This window comes from Ochotona princeps, chromosome 21 (genome assembly GCF_030435755.1).
Source record: "Ochotona princeps isolate mOchPri1 chromosome 21, mOchPri1.hap1, whole genome shotgun sequence".
NCBI lineage: Eukaryota > Metazoa > Chordata > Mammalia > Lagomorpha > Ochotonidae > Ochotona > Ochotona princeps.
This window is the reverse complement of record NC_080852.1, coordinates 20,948,132-20,964,627: the sequence shown is the minus strand read 5'-3', so window position 1 is coordinate 20,964,627 and position 16,496 is coordinate 20,948,132. Positions and strand designations below refer to the sequence as shown.

At 50.4% G+C, this 16,496-nt stretch overlaps 1 protein-coding gene across 1 annotated transcript in view; it reads right to left on the bottom strand.

Annotated features, from left to right (window-relative positions):
• The window catches only part of IL17RD (interleukin 17 receptor D), a 61,358-nt gene extending 45,585 nt beyond the window's left edge, over positions 1-15,773 (bottom strand). The window contains exon 1 of the mRNA XM_004581560.2: positions 15,564-15,773. Coding sequence (XP_004581617.2) covers positions 15,564-15,689 — 126 coding nt within the window. The 5' untranslated portion in view covers positions 15,690-15,773. The remainder of the gene's footprint in view (positions 1-15,563) is intronic.
• Positions 15,774-16,496: the final 723 nt, after the last annotated feature.

Genomic DNA, 16,496 nt, shown 5'->3' with positions numbered 1-16,496 from the left:
AACTTTTGGTGGTTCCCCAAGTTCACAACCATGTAAACATATGGGTATTCACCACCACAATCAGCATACAGAGCAGCTCTCTCAGCCCCCACATTTCCTTGAACTGCTCTGCTATAGTCAAGACCTCTGCACCCCCAACAACCTTGGCAAACGCTGACCCAACAGCTTGCTTAAGTACTCAGATACCTGTCTTTCCCCTGGAAATCCCACTTAAGCAGGTCTGGGGGGAGGCCCGGAATCTCCTCCCCACCCCAAGAATGTTCCTCGGGTGATTCTGGTATTTTGCCAGGGTTGGGAATCTTTGGGATAAGTGTCTAATTGAGCAGAACGTGAACTGTCTGGGAAGGGCTATTTCTTGTCTGTCTGTCTGTCTCCCACCAGCAGCTCTGTGACACGTGGTGGTCATGCATGCTGGACAGGGGGCTTGGAAGGCAGGGTGAGCCTGCTAGGGAATGGGGTTGGGGGAGCACTCGGAGGCTCTGGTTTCTGGCACAGAGAGGCCTCTGTGAGTCAGGTGCTCTCCCATTTTAATCCCTTCCTGGCTCTTTGTGCCATGGAATCCTCATTGGAGAGGGAAAAAAAAAAAGGAACCCCGTCAGAAATCATCGCCTACCTCTGAGGCTCCTGAGGAAGCGATGGTGGCTTAGATAACAGGTTCAAAGGCACTAACTGGGCAGCCGAGGAGAAAGGGACACTGTCTCAGCTTAAGCCCTCGAAATACAGCAGTGGCTTCCTCTGCAAGGCAGCCCCCTCACCCTGACTGCTCACCTCATGGATGTAGGAGACACATGACAATAAAACTACAGGCTTAAAAGAGAGAGAACCAGAAAAATTCTCCCTCCAAAATAATTCCTGATTCCAACGGCAAGGTACCAAATTTCATGTTTACAAGGGAATGTCAAGGGCCTAGGCACCATTTCCAAAAAAAATCTCTTTTGCTCAGAGAGTAAACAGCTACCAACAACGGCCAAACTCCCTGGCTTGCGTCTCTTCCACCAAGGATTCCTGGAAAACACTTTGAGAAGTTCAGAATGATCAAAGCCAAGGCCTGGCCAACACACAAAACGCTATCATTTAATATCACATGTTTATTTAGCCCCACGAAGCCAAAGAGGTAAGGATGTTTGAAAGGGAGAGAATGCCTGCTTAATCAACTAAAAACGCATTCATTACTATGCTATTCACCGTGGCTTTCCTGAAATCAGACACTTTTGCCCCTAGACCATAAGATTGAAGCGATTTGAAATGAAAATATTTCCTGTCCGCTGCTTGCCAGTTTCTAGCCCCAGAGTGATATAACAGATGACATCCAGTACAATAAATGCTTTTATTAACCATAAATTTGAGACTGCTTTAGGGATTTGAAGTGTTGGGTTTCATGCTGAAAAAATGTAATGTTATCCACAGACCATCAGTGAGCAACAAAAACAGAGGCACAGGTTATGCCACTTTGATCAAACTATGCACCCCTTCCCCCCCAAAAAAAATCAGCATTTGCATTTAAAACAGCAATTGCATTTGGGGAAGATTTTAAAGGTGCACCAGACACTATGGAGAGTTCAGTAGGCTCTGTCCTGGGTGCAGATGGAACAGAACTAGCAGCTTGTACTAAACAGAAAAAACACTGCAAAGTGTAAGGCTTAGAGAGCTGAGAAATATCTTCAAAATCAGAGTTTCTTTACATCAGTGCTATTCATAATATATTGGGCCACAAAGTTCTTCACTGGAGGGGCAGAGGGAGGGCTGCACCCCCAAAATCAGTTATGATGACCAAAAATATCTTCAGAAATCCCTCCCAAGTCACTGGAACCCCCAAACTCCAAGCTCTAAAATTGAGTTCTAGGCCTGCTTATTAGCAAATACCACTGCCCCAGTTTTTCCCCATTCAGAGAAAGTGCTATACAGTCCCCAGTGCTTTGTTCCCCCCATGCCCGAGTGCCCCCCACCACATGGGGAGATGGAGGGGCAGACCACCCCAAGTGGTCTGTGAAATCGAAAGCACCCCTCCCCCCCTCCCTCCTCTTCCACCCAAACAGAGGCCAGCATAACCATGGAAACCAGAGCTCTCTCCCGCCTGGGACCAGAGCAAGCCAGACTAAGCCAGAGGCAAGCTGCCACCCCCACCCCTCCTCCAGAGGTGCAACTGGGCCCAGCCTTTGTGTCCAGAGCCCTGGGGCCCTGCTGGGTTGGGGCTACACCCCATCTTCACCAGCATCCAACTAGTTGCTTTCTGGCCTTTCACTGCCAGGCCACGGAAGGGACCACGGACTCGGTGCCAGCAAAGAAAATGAAAAGCAGCAGAGCTGAACCTCTGCAGTCCATTCTCTGCAGGTTGAATGTCCCACTATGGCCTCTCCGCGTGACATTTCAGGGCCAGCAGGGGAGGAGGCCCAGTCCTGAATGCTGAATAAATGCGGGACACACAGGCATGCCTGAGCCCTCACGCTCTCCATGCACTTATGAATAAAAGATGGGGGGGGGGTTGTCTCCGCTATTTCCCTGATAACCTCTAAGAATAACAATGTGTCACCATTTGAGGTAGTCACTTAGTTTGAGAAATGACCAATATTAACTTTACATGCCTTGGCCCTTATATCAGGGGCAGGGCATTGATAGGGACCGAGAAAAGCCATGTAATTAGGCAGCACACAGTTAATTCCACCAAAGCCAGAGAAACTGTCTTCAAGGAGTTATCCTAAAATAACTGAGCAACATAAGAATCACAGAACTAAAAAGGCTGGAAAGTGACTCTAGGGATGTGTTGTGAGCAAGGTGACTTTTCCTGGAGATAATAAAGTTCAATGTTTTTCCAGTACAAAGGAAAGGAATGGTTGGATTTGGGTTTGAGGAGGCACTCAACCATAAGTGTTGCTCCCCCCAGCTCCCTCACTGAACAGGGGATTTTAAAACTAACTGGTTCCCAGTCCCCTAGGGCAACACCTACAACTGTTTGCAGCACGCCCCTGTGAATAGCTAAAGATCTCAGCAGTCCTGAGAAACAGTCCCCTGAAGTTGAAAGGGGGTTAGCTGATTTCCAACGGGTCTTTTCACAGTTTACTGCAGGAAGGCACAAATGGTGCCCATATATACGTGCTTTTAGATCACCTTCTTCCCCAAAAAGAAGCCAGATTCTTAATGTCAAATAGCAAATATTTTTTCAAAGACAACACAAAACTAAACTACGTTCAGCCACCAGAAAGGTCTCCCTGTCTGCCAGGATTTCAATGTAGAAAACCAAATTTTGCTTATGGCTAAAACTGAACCCATTTCTTTGCTCCCTGTTGATGTCTAAAATACAAAAGCGTCACCCTTATCACCTGCAGCAGAGCTTGCAAAAACAGTTCATTTGAATGACAATAATCAGAAATCCAGTGACTTTGAAACTTAAGGGGATCAAAGGGCAAGAGTAGGTTGAAGAACTGTTCTAGATAAATGGCATATGAAGAGGCAGGACATTCAGAAAGCCACGAAGGAAGTATGAGAACAACTGAGCTAGGAAAGGCAAAAACGGTGAGAACTGGGGACTCAAGGCAGAAAATTGTGTGTTCATTTTACCGTTTTTTTTCTGTTTTTCTGTGGGTTTGAAAATTTTTACTGGGCCAGCATGATAGCTCAAATCCTCTAGTTTGCAGCACCAGCATCCCAAATGGGCACCAGCTGGTGTTCTAGTTACTCCACTTCCCATCCAGCTCGCTGTTAGTGACTTAGGAAAGCAGCTGAGGATCACCCCAATGCCTTGGGACCTTGGATGGGAGACCCAGAGGAGACTCCTTGCTTCTGGCTTCAGATCAGCTCAGCTCTGGCCTTTGCAGGCACTTGGGGAGTGAACCAGCGGATGGAAGATCTTTCTGTTTCTCCTTTTCTCTGTAAATCTTTCCAACAAAAATAAATTTTATTTAAAAAAAAAATAAAAAGAATACCATATGATCTAATGAAGACAACATAATAGTGTGACTTGGTGTTCACTGAGTCAGCGTGCACCCAACAAACATGTAGAACATTCATATTCCCGCTTTGAAAGTTCATAGGTCCCCGAGGCAGGTGTGTGGAGCAGCAGTGAAACCATCCCTTGGGACCCCTGACTTCTTACTCCTGATTCAAGTTGGCTCCTATGCGTCTAGCTCATTTTTTTGCTAATGCATATCCTAGCATGGGTCTCAGATGTTGGCCCAAGTACTTGGGACCCTGCCACCCATGAAGGAGACCAGAATGGAATTCCTGGCTTCTGGCTGTGACCTGGCCCAGTCTTAGTTGTCGTGGCCATTTGGGGAGTGAACTAGCAGATGAAGCATGTGTTTCTGTATCTTCCAAATAAAATGGGGGTGGGGAGAGCAGGACGGGGAGGGATGGAGGGAAGTCATCCGTGCCTTTAAAATCCCCTCTAGGGCCAGGCGGCGTGGCCTAGTGGCTAAAGTTCTCGCCTTGAACCCCCAGGATCCCATATGGGCGCCAGTTCTAATCCTGGCAGCTCCACTTCCCATCCAGCTCCCTGCTTGTGGCCTGGGAAGGCAGTCGAGGATGGCCCAGGGCCTTGGTACCCTGCATCCATGTGGGAGACCTGGAGGAGGTTCCAGGTTCCCGGCATCGGATCGGCGCGCACCGGCCCGTTGCGGCTCACTTGGGGAGTGAATCATCGGACGGAGGATCTTCCTCTCTGTCTCTCCTCCTCTCTCTGTATATCTGACTCTGTAATAAAAATAAATCTTTAAAAAATAAATAAATAAAATAAAATCCCCTCTAGACTCTTCCTTATAAAGCTTTCCTAGCAACTGCTCATTCTCCCTCTCCTCTTACCAGATTTCCAACTAATTTTAACCTTTTAGAACTCCTTAAAACCTCCCTGCCCCCAACCTTTTAAAATGAGATAAAAGCAGTGATTATACTAGTCTTGACCAACTCAAAAACTAATAAAAAAAAAAAAAGTGTGACCCCGTTCAGTAAAAGGAAGAAAAAGTGCTCAGGAAAAACAACAAAAAAGAAAAAGATGGGGAAAGTGCGCAAATGGAAAGATGTGGGAGACAGAAAGAATTTCTGTGCTTCTGTGATGTGTTCCCCCAGGGAGGGGAACAATGAGAAAGGCAGTAGGTCTACAACAACCTTGCAAGGGCTTGGGTGACAGCCACCTAAGGTGTATGGGACACGGGGAACTCCTAGCTCCTGGGTCCTAAAGTTGTCTTCAACCAGCTCTGCTAGATGTTACATCTTCTCTGCTTTATTTTGGTAAAACTCCATGACCTCTTTCTCAAATTAAAAAGGCAGTGCCATTTTTCCCCCTAAACCACAGGAGCTATCTTTAGTGAAACCTTCTAAGGATTTCACTAATTCATAGCCAGCCAACCAGGACTTTTCCCACAGCCTCCCACAAAAAAGCCTGGGAAGTCACTGATTGCTTGGCTGGATCTGAATATGGGCAGAGGTAAGATCAGAAATATCTCGTTCCTCCCACAGGGAGGCGAGGCATGAAAATCAAAGCCAGGCAAAAACTCATTACCACAGCTGGCCAGCAAATCCACAACCCCGGAAGGAAGGCTCAGAGCATCTTTGGTGCTGGACAGACCTGCAAGGGGCTTCGGAAGAAAAATGAAACACGGCCATTCACAAGTAAGAGAGAACAAAGGCGAGCCATGCACCTGCGCCAGCAAGGACAGAAAGTTCCAAGGATGATGGCAACTTCCCCTGTGGGGAGATGCTTCTCACTCACATTATTTTGCAAAGCCCCAAACCAGCGTGTCAAGTTAGTGCTCCACAGTCTTTTCTCACGTCTTTCTCAGGTACGGTGATGTGGATGGCCAAACACCCTCCTTGTGTAATGGCCCTGATGTGACTGCAATCCCCTTACTCCCTCTGGGCACTGGCAAGTGTGTGGCTCTCAGCAGGAGGGCTGATAATCTGCTTTGTGAATGAATGCATACAACATATTTTCTATGCTACTCTCTGCACCTAATGTCACATGATTAACAATGTTAAGAAAACACAAGTAACTCCAGAAAAACCCAAGCCATCTTTCTATTGCAACTGCTCAGCATACATGTCACCTCCTTCACAGGAGATGGTGAACTTGCAAGCAGTCACCCATTTTAATTTCCTACAGGCACTCAGCTGTTCCAGAAACACGTATGGAAAACCCGCTGTGTGCTAGGCACTGTTCTTGTGATGCAGAAGGAAACATAACAGATACAGGCCCCACTCTGGTATAGCTGATGGTGCAGCAAAGAGGAAAGACAAGAAACGACTTTGTCTCACACTGAGACCTGAGGAAATGAAGACAGCCTCTTCAGTGAGCTTGATATTTTCTTATTCTGTCTCCCCTCCTGAAATTTCAGCTGCAGGGTGAATGTTTGGTCTGCAGACTAAGACACCAGCATCCCCCTTCTAGAGGACCTGGGTTCCAGTCCTGGCTTTGTTTCCAATTCCAGCTGCCTGCTAATGCACAGCCTTGGAGACAGCAGACAATGATGGCTCAAGTAGAAGGGCCCTTGCCATTTGTGTGGGAGACCTGGGTTGTGTTCCTGGCTCCCAGTGTTAATCTTGGCTCAGCCCCAGCCATTGTGGACATTTGGGGAGTGGACCAGGGGATGGGAAACTTGCTTGCTCTTTCTTTGCCTCCAAAATAAAAATATCACATAAAATCAGTATCTTTAAGCAAAACATAACCTTCAGAAATCATGTCTAACCCACAGAAAGCTCCCGGTAATCAGTGAGTGAATGAATGGCCACTGAGAATCATTGTGTCAAGCCAGCCATCTGCTGGACAGCCCTTCCAAGCCTCACCACATCTAATGACGCTCACACAGGCACAATTCAAGGTGCTCTCCAACTATCACCGTCCATGGCTTCGGCTTACTGTTCCCCGCTCCAGAAGGCCCTCCGCTTCCAGCCTTGCCCACATCTTGCTTCTTTGCCAAACATCCCTCCAGTCCAGCTCTACTCCCTGGAGAGCCCCTGTTCCAAGACAGACCAAAGCCTCCACTGAACCATTCAGATTCCATGTCTTCTCACAAATCAATCATATCTCAGTCTCCTTATCACATCACCGTCAACAAGGTTGGGGTGGCATGGTGGGTAAAGCTGGCAGCCTGAAGTACTGGCATCCTATAAGGCGCCAGTTCATGTTCCCAGCTATTCTACTTTCCATCCAGCTCCCTACTAATGCACGTTCAAAAGCAGTGGAAGGCAGCCCAAGTCTTTGGGTCCCTGCACCCATGCAGAAACCCAAATGAAGCTCCTAGCTGCTGCCTTCAGCCCGACCCAGTCCAGCTCATTGTGACCATTTAAGCAGCGAACCAGCAGATGGAGGATTTCCCTTTCATCTCCGTAATTCTGCCTTTCAAATACATTAAATAAAGGCTTTTGAAAAAAAAAGGTTGGATGCATTCTCACCGCACCAGGAGGCACAGTGGCGGGGTCTGTCAGACTTTATTGAAGGCAGGTTCAGGGCCCGGTGCGACAGTATAGTGGTTAAAATCCTCGCCTGGCACGCACCGGGATCCCATATGGGCCCCGCTTCTAATCCCAGCAGCCCTGCTTCCCATCCAGCTCCCTGCTTGTGGCCTGGGAAAGCAGTCAAGAATGGCCCAAAGCTTTGGGACCCTGCACCCACGTGGGAGTCCTGGAAGAGCTCCTGGCTCCTGGCTTTAGATTGGCTCAGTTCCAGCCGTTGCAGTCACTTGGGGAGTGAACCATCGGATGGAAGATCTTCCTCTGTCTCTCCTCTGTATGTCTGCCTTTCCAATAAAAATAAATATCTCTTAAAAAAAAAAGGGGGGCAGGCTCAGTAGCCCAGGCAAAATTCACATAGGGAAACCGAGGCAGAGTAAGAGGCCAGAATGACTGGGGACCAATCAAGACATGGCCAAAAAAGCCAGAGTACCCTGGTGGCCTCCATGAGCAGCCTAAGTCATCCTGCTGACATCAAATTGCTTTTCCCATTGGCAGTTCTAGTAACAGGAGCAGCAGACACATGGGCCAGGTTTCTTAGGGAGTAGCAGGAAGCGGCAGGGAGAGGACAAGGAGCTCTCTTGTAGCTGCCCTCAGACTCCAGCCAGCACCTCCCTGTGGACTGAGTTCCTCTTCCCTGTGTCTCTGGATAGGGAACCTCCGTGGACTGGGGCCTGGTCCTACGTCTATTTCTCTCTATCCCGGATCCAGGCACAAAAACGGTCCCTTGCTTTTGTGCTCCAAAGAAGTCTTTTGGAGCTGTGAATAGTGACTGAGCAGTTACAATAAATCTCAACGGTGTGAGTGCCTGTGCCTCACCCAGAGCAAATGCGCACACTCCAGAGGAAGGAGGCCATAAACCGTCACTCAACTGGGACCACGCTCTGGCCGACAGCCCCTGTGTTTGGTCTGCACTGCATGGCCTTTTCCCGAGATGAAAGGGGGGCCAAGGGAAGGGAGAAACCAGAAATCACCTGGACAGAATAAAATCTCGCAGGCAAAGAGGTTCTAAACCATATGGCCTCGGCTCGGGAAAATTCACCCCTTCCTCCCAAGGGCGCCCTCCCTTTATCCCTGCATCCTCCCACACCCAAGGAAAATGTCTCAGAACAGTAGTCTAGGGATACGGCCAGCCCTGTTTAAAGGGTTACTATTCAACAGTAGGGGTTAAAGGTGAAGGAGGAATCTACGAAAGTGACAGACTATTTGGAAGAGAACAAAGTATTTTTAAAATCTGAAATAAGTTCTATTTAAAGCCGAATCCCTTATGATTTCCAAATGATTCACTTAAGGTGTGAAATGCACATATCAACCTCAATGTTGATGAAGGCTATCAATTTCTGTTCACTGTTTTCAAAATCAATGCTTCAGACATATATGGATTTTCTGGCAAGTTTAAGCAAGCTTTCCAACAATGCAATGATTCTAATCAAAGACCTCCAAGTGAATGTTCAGCCAGGACTAAAATGAAGAAAATGACAAGAAAATTTACAACTCACACCACTTCTAACACCACTTGTCATCTGCTGCCCTTTCAAGACTTAATGGGGCCCAGCACCATGGCCTAGTGGCTAAAGTCCTCGCCTTGAACCCCCAGGATCCCATATGGGCACCGCTTCTAATCCCAGCAGCTCCACTTCCCATCCAGCTCCCTGCTTGTGGCCTGGGAAAGCAGTCGAAGATGGCCCAAAGCTTTGGGATCCTGCACCTATGTGGGAAACCAGAAAGAGGTTCCTGGTTCCCGGCTTCGGATCGGTGCAGCACTGGCCATTGCGGTCACTTGGGGAGTGACTCATCGGATGGAAGGGACGGAAGATCTTGCTCTCTGTCTCTCCTCCTCTCTGTACATCTGACTTTGTAATAAAAAATAAATAAATAAGTAAAAGACTTAACGTACCAGCCATAGGCACAGCAGACATCTTGCCATTAGGTCAGCTACAAAACCAACCCTTTTCAAATGTGTACAGAAGAGGCAGTTTACATCTATGCTAGTCAATCAGAAAATTTATAGGCTGACTTCCGTTTTAGAAGAGAATTACATGTGTGCTCACATCACATCTTGTGATTGGTTGAGGACAGCTGGCACCTATTAAGTCCCCCCTTTAAATGCTGTAGCCGTAATTAGCTACATCCACCTTCCCCAACATTTCCAAACAAGGAACCAAAGAACAAGAAAGCTGCTTCCACCACGGGACTTGGAACAATGGAGTTGTAAACGTTAAAATAATAGTGTCTGCTAGGGACTGGCTGGGGTGACTCCTTTTCTAGGCCCCTTCCCAAAAACACAGTACAGATGGAATTTCAATTTTCAGTCTTTATTATGTAGTTCCATTTTTGTGTGTGCAATCTTCAATGTTTAGTTTCCTGCCTGGTGTTATTAATTAAACCTTCTTCTAAGATAGAGCTTGAGCAAAAGATGAGGGAATCTCCCAGGAGATATTCTTGGTCTTTTCTTAAGCTACAAACTGCGGCTGGCTTTTGAGCACGTGAGACCAGGCAGACAGAATCAGCCAGCAGAAAAGCCAGCTGAAGATGTTTTCTGCAAACAGACACCAAAGTTTCCAACTTGCATGATGGGAAATCACTTTAACCTGCTGTAGCCAGACAAAACACACTGATGGAACCACCCTCTTGAGGCCACCCCCTCCTTCAAAAAGAAAAACAAAAAGTCCCTATCACCAGCCTAGGCAAATTAAGGAGCCGCCTTCCAAGATGCCACCCTCGGATCTGTCTCTCCTTACAGACTGGCCCAAGCTTTCATCTGCAAAGGATGATCTGTTTCAATTGGGATGCGGCTCACTCCAGGGCTTGTGTCTTTTCAATCAGCCCTGGTGGCCCCTGCGGGGTTTAGAGTGGCAGAGGGGAAGTGGCCTGCAGTTAAACAGAGGAAATACCAAGGCATTTTAACAGAGCAAATAGTCTACTTCCCACCAGGAGGAGCTTCAAAGGCCCTGGGCCCCAGTGGAGACAATGTGTGGTGGGGCCATCAGTCACCTAATGGTGTGTCGGGCCCATTCACAAGCCAAGACAAACACTGCCCAGGAGGACATCGCTTCCCACTTGGCTGGGCCACTCTGGCCGGCTGGAGAACGGGCCTATGGCACCAGCACACAGGGTCCCCGCGCTTGCTGCAGGTAGGACACACTGCATATTTGAGGGGAGATGTGAGACAGGAAAGGTATGGCTGCTAGGTCAGGATGGCAGAAATCCGTTCTGAGGGTGCTGCCCCACGTCCTGTCCACAGGCTCTTATAAACCCAGGGTAGCGAGGCCCATGCCTCCAGCAGCCAGAAAAACTCCATCTATCATAGGCCAGCACAAGAAGTGGTGGGGAATGAAACGGGACAATGCCATTGTGGCTGGGGTGGATCCAGCAGTAAACATCTGCCAAGGCAGAGTATGGGAAAACTTTAGGGCTAAAAGAGGAAGGGGCGGCGGGGGCGCTTGAAAGTTAAAAAAAAAAAGAAGAAAGAAAAAGAAAAACCCTGACACATTTTAGGCCAAATGAAGCATGAAAAATACTCTACTCAAACTACAGACTTAAAAAAGCATTAGCAATACAATGTAATTAATGAATTAAAAATAATAAATAAATTTTAAAAAAAGCATTAGCAGTTCTTTCCTTTGTAGGAACGCTGAGGTTGGATCTGTGCGCAAGACTGATTTGGAGCCTGCCCCGCTCCCTCCTGAGACTGTTTTCCAGATGAGTCCAGCTGTTCTGGGGAGGAGCCCAGTGCAAGTGTCAAGTCCCTCTCTCCCCAGGCCTGCTCCTCAGCCCCTGGTCAGAGGCACCTACTCAAGCCAGAATTCTCTGCCTAACTCGCCACTCATGCCCACCCCTGCCCCTGCCCAGTACCCTCCCAGCCAGCCGACTCCAGCAACTGCCCAGGACTCTGACCAAAATCTCTGAATTCCTCTCCAAGTCCAGTGTGAACCAACTTAAAACACAACCCTGATTTCCACTGTTTAGGATGAGTCTCTCTCTCTCTCTCTCTTTCTCTCTCTCCTTTCCTCCTTCCCTCCCTCCCTTCTCCAGATTATGGAAACTGTTGGTTCCCCAGGCAGCAGAAGCCAAGTGGGGTTAAGGGAGATTTCCTGGAATGCTGATTCCCAGGTTCCACCTCACTTCTACTCACCCAGGAGCCTGGAATCTGCATTTTAACAAGCTCCCAAGGCAATTCAGGTTTGGAAGGGAAAGGTCCATTAGTGGAGCTGGGAGGGGGCGCTGCCGGTCCGTTCACTGGGCTGCACAACCCTGAGTTAATAATCAGCACAATGCCCCAGGCACCATGGGGGCTCGTGGGCTGGCTGGCTGGCTGGCTGACCAGCCGGGGTGGAGAAAGAGAGGGCAGCTGAAGAAAGATGGACACGGGCCAGGAGGGTTCCCAATTAACGGGACAAAATGGGCTGCAAGAAAGCCCTGCACTTCTCATAAAAACGTCTCCTCTCTGCAAAATGTGTCAGCCAGCCTGAATAATTTTTAACGAAGATCTGTTAAAGGCCATGAGAGCATCTGTAACATGGACGATACTTCCAGGAGAAAGACAGGCCAGATGTGGGGCTTGGGAGCCCTGAGCTGCAAGTGAATGAAAATGCGTCCAATTCTGAATCAAATCAACACGGCTGGGCACACGGCCAAGCAGAATTCTTGGATTGGACTTTTATCAGGAACCTAAATTTTAACCAGCTGGGACTCCTTTTTGTCCAAGTACCACCCTATTCCTTCCTACCTTTCCAGATGAAGAATGCCTTAAATGGGAAACTTGCACATCACTGTGAAGATGATGCCAGCATGTTGGTTTCCTGAATTCCTAAAGGAGCACCCTGGGGGTGTCTGGGGCAGGAGGGGGAGGGCAAGCAGAGGGAAAGGGGTGCTGTAAAAACTGTGTTTCAGGGATAACAGACCAGAGGTGTACCCCATTTAGGCAAGGAGGTAAGAAATGCCCCCTTCCACCCCCACAGCAGGAAACGCCACTAAATAAAAACCTGTGGGAGTGAATTCCTAAGGCCTTATTCCAGAAATAGGCTCCTCCACCAGCTTGGAGAAGGGGGAGGGAGGGAGTTAGGAATGGGGGAGTGGGGTTGGAGGAGACCTGAGCACGAAGGTCCCACACAAGGAAAGTTCCCATCACACAGGAAATCCCTGTCCTCCTAGCAAGCAGACCAGAGCTAAGAGCCAGCATGCCCACCCCTCCGCAGGTTTTACAAATTGTTACTTCTTTGAGAGCAGTGCAGCTGGCAAGCGCCTGGCAAAGAGAGATTCTTTCAAAGTGGTTCCTTGCAGAAGTGTGCCCACAACTCATTTCCCAAACAGGTAGCTGTGTTCAAGATGCTATCAGTTCTTAATTGCCCTGCTAATAATCAGGAGGTTGTGAAACCTGACCACTCAAACCAGGCCAGCCACTGGCTCCACCGAGACCAGCCCTCAAAGGGTCTGCTTAGCAGAGATGCCAACGATTGCTTGGCTGCCTGGCATCACCTTGTGTCTCCCGGGAAAAGTCCACAGCTCCGAAAGGGGCCAGGGTTCCTGAACTCCTGCTCCCTGGAGAGCAAGGAGTCATCGGATCAGTTTCTCTCCACACCCAGATCCTGTCCCTCCTTCAGGACTCTCGCCTCCACCCTGCCACTTCCCTCTTGGATTTTGGGTGTTCGGATCCATAGGATGGATCCCTGTCTGCTCCTATAGTCCCAATTACACTGTTAGCAGCCTGAGCCTGTCGACTGAGAACCCGGTAGCAGACCCAGACAGGCATCAAATACCTGAGTCGCTGCCCACTTCCGCCTGACACAGCATCTTCCAGAGGCCTTTACCAGGAGGGCTTGGGGGTTGGGGGCATTGAGAGGGCAGCGAAGCTTTCCTGCAGGGAGTAATGCTGAATCCAGGAGTGGGGTGCTGAGGAACACAGGCAGGAAAAACCATGCGCAAAGGTCTGTTGCCCTGAGACAGACAACAAATCGGGCAGGCCTAACTAGGTTCAGCTAAGATTTATATCCAGGCTCTGAGGCCACCACAATGAGGCTCAGAGCTTGGCCAGAGGAAAGACAGCTTAAAGGACAGAAGAAACAAACGCTGACAGGGCAGCCTGATGACAGGTGCTGACCTGCAAAAGACCAAAGCAAAGGGCTTAGCATTCTTGGAGGACTTCCCCAAAGAGACAACCCCTCAGTTGAGTCTCAGGCCAAGCAGAGCGTTCTCCCGAGGAGAACAAGACATGCCAGCCAGAGAGGAAAGCGTGCCCTGGCAGCACCTAGGGCATCAGGGGGGTGAGGAGCAGGGTGGGAGGGCTGAGGCTAGAAAGGCGGGTAAGCAAAAACACAAATGGGAGAGCTGGGCCCACCCGATGCACCAAATGGTGGTGCCAGGCTGGGAAGAGCCTGGTATCTGGGATATGGCTGGGAGGTCTCTACCAGCCTCCAGGAAGGATCTGCAGGACCATGGCTGTTGAAGAGGTCACCTTCAACCAGAGGCCATGGTGGTGGGGCAGAGAGGTCAGCCCGAGTGGGAGTGCTCCAGAACAGGGGCCATCCTGAAGTTCTGAGGACTGTAGGTTGGAGGGAGGAGACAGAGAACAAAACCACCACCAAGCCCCAAGGCCTTACCATTACCCAATGACAAGTCACAAGTTCTATGCCCTGGGGCAAGAAACCATAGGAGAAAAAGCAGTCAGACCATCCAAGTGCTCCAGAATTTGAGCACAATCAACAACTGGACTGTGAGAAAGCCCTCAGGAAACTTGGTACTTACTATTTCTTTTTAATTAAAAAAAAAGTGACGCAATGATGTTTACTACAATGAAACAGAGTAAGAAAATGCGATGTTTTAATCAACTGGCAAACAGCTACAGAGCCTAGGTGAGATTCACTCTTGGGGGGCGGAGGCAGGTACTGTGACACTTCCACTGCCCCCTCTGCCCCCTCCACCTGGATCCCTCTGGATTTTCTGCTTCTCTGTATGCCTGGCTGGAGACAACCGCCCCAGGAGCATCATGTCCTAAGCTAAGCAAGGCACACCTTTCAGAAGAGCTGGGTCATCCTTGGCCTAAGCGAGCAACTAGATACCCATCCTTTGGCAGCAAGAATGGGGAAAACGAGGAAATCCGTATTTTCTCCCCATTCTCCGCATGAAAAAACTGAGGCTCACGGCTACCCAGGTGGTGTCGGAGCCACAATAGTTTTCCTGACTGACTGAATGCAAAGCTCGCTTTCTCTCCTCAGGCTTAAGAGTAAAGTACCCTGAGCCCAAACCGACCTGGCTACGAGGTAGTAGGGGAGCACCTCCAAGTACTGACACCGCCTAAGTCCACCCCTGACCCAGTCGGGACAGCAGCGTCGGCGCGCACATCTCCTGCCCTCCCCCTCCTGGAGCGCCGCGTTGAGCTCCAAGCGCACGGATAAGTCCAGGCACATCTCCAGCGTCCTGTCCCGCACCTGACCGCGGTGACAAATCAACGCCGCCCGCCGTCCGGACGCGAGAAATCTCAGCACCTCGGGTCTGAAGGCAGGAGAGGTGGGGTAGCATCCATGAGGTGAATGAAAGATAGGTTGCGGGGGGGAGGGGGGTTGGCTAAGTTCCTCACTAAGCCTAGAGTCCGAAGCGGAGCGCGAGTGGGGTGGCCGCCCCGGCCGAAAAGGAACAAAAGCGAACGCAAGCTGGGGAGCATCCTAACCCGCGCTCCGGGCTCCCCTCGCTGGCCGGTCAGGGCCTCTGCAGAGTGGTGGAAAAAGCTCCAAGGAAGACCCCACTCCCACACCCCAGAGCGCCGCGTCGGGGCGCCCCAAGAAGCTAGCTCCGGACGCTCAGCCCCGGGGGTCGCAAACGAAAGGCGGGGTGCGCTCCCCCACCCGCCCCGCCGTCCCCTGGACCCGACCCCAGCCGGCGGCCGCGCCTCTCCTCCCGCAACACAAAGCCGGGGGTCGGCCGGCGCCCGCGGACGCGCGTGCCAACTGAGAAAGGCGGGCGATGCGCGCGCCAGGAGATCGGCAGCCTACTACTCCCACTGCGTCTCTCGGACACCAGGTAGGGCGCGCTGGCTCCTCCGCCAGCACCTGTGAACACCGCGCCCCCTGCTCCACGCCGTCCCCGCTTCCCCCAAATCCCGGGAGAAACGCGCCCGTGCGCGCTCTTACCCTCCAGCCACAGGTGTCGGCGCCCCGGGCGCGGCCAGAGCCGCCAGCGGCCACGGCCAGTTGCGAGCCGTTGAGGCAGGCGTTGACAGTGAAGAAGACGGAGCAGAGCTGCAGCCACGGGGCCATGGCCGTGCGCTTGCCCTGCCGGGCCCTCCTCTGAGCCCCCGGCCGCCAGCAGCTGGCCAGCCCGGAGTGGGCGGTAGCAGCGGCGGCCGCGATGCGCGTCGTAGCGAGCATGCGCTGCCGGCCCTCGCCCCTCCCCTCCCCTCTGGGCCCCGCCTCTAGTCTTAGTTCGCGGGTCCTGCTCCTGCCCCTTAAGGCTGACCCTCCAGTCACACCCTGAGAAGCCCAGCAGAAGGACAGCTTCAAGTTTTAATCTTTTCGCCTGAGATCTTTCTTTTAAATGCCTTACGCAAACGCTTTGTTTGCATGCCTGTTGCATGCTAAAACTCTGGAATACACAAGAATACTGTAATAACTATGTTATAGGCACCTGCTATGTGCCAAGTGCCTTACATATATCTTGCTAGCCTCACAGGAAAGCGTCAGGATGATTGTCTCAATTTTAGGTGCAGAAAAAAATAGCCTAACGTGACAGAGAACTCCTGTTTTAGCATTAACTGCTGGGACTTTAGACTTGGCTTGCCGTTTCCACCACATTGTTTGTCCCCTATTAGCTAAAATAACGAGGGTATCCTCATCTGGAGAGGACAGCACAACAGGGGTTCCATCAGTCTGACACCTGTCATTAACTGACTTGGTAAGGTCACACAGCTGATACCTGCCAGACCTGAGCTTCACACCCCAAACTGACCAGAAATAGTAATCCTACCCACTAACCTTGTCACACTTAGTTTATGAAGTGTGCGTCACTCGAACACCAACCTGAGCCTCAGCTCGGTGGAGCTGCGCTCCCACTCCTCGCCTTGCCTC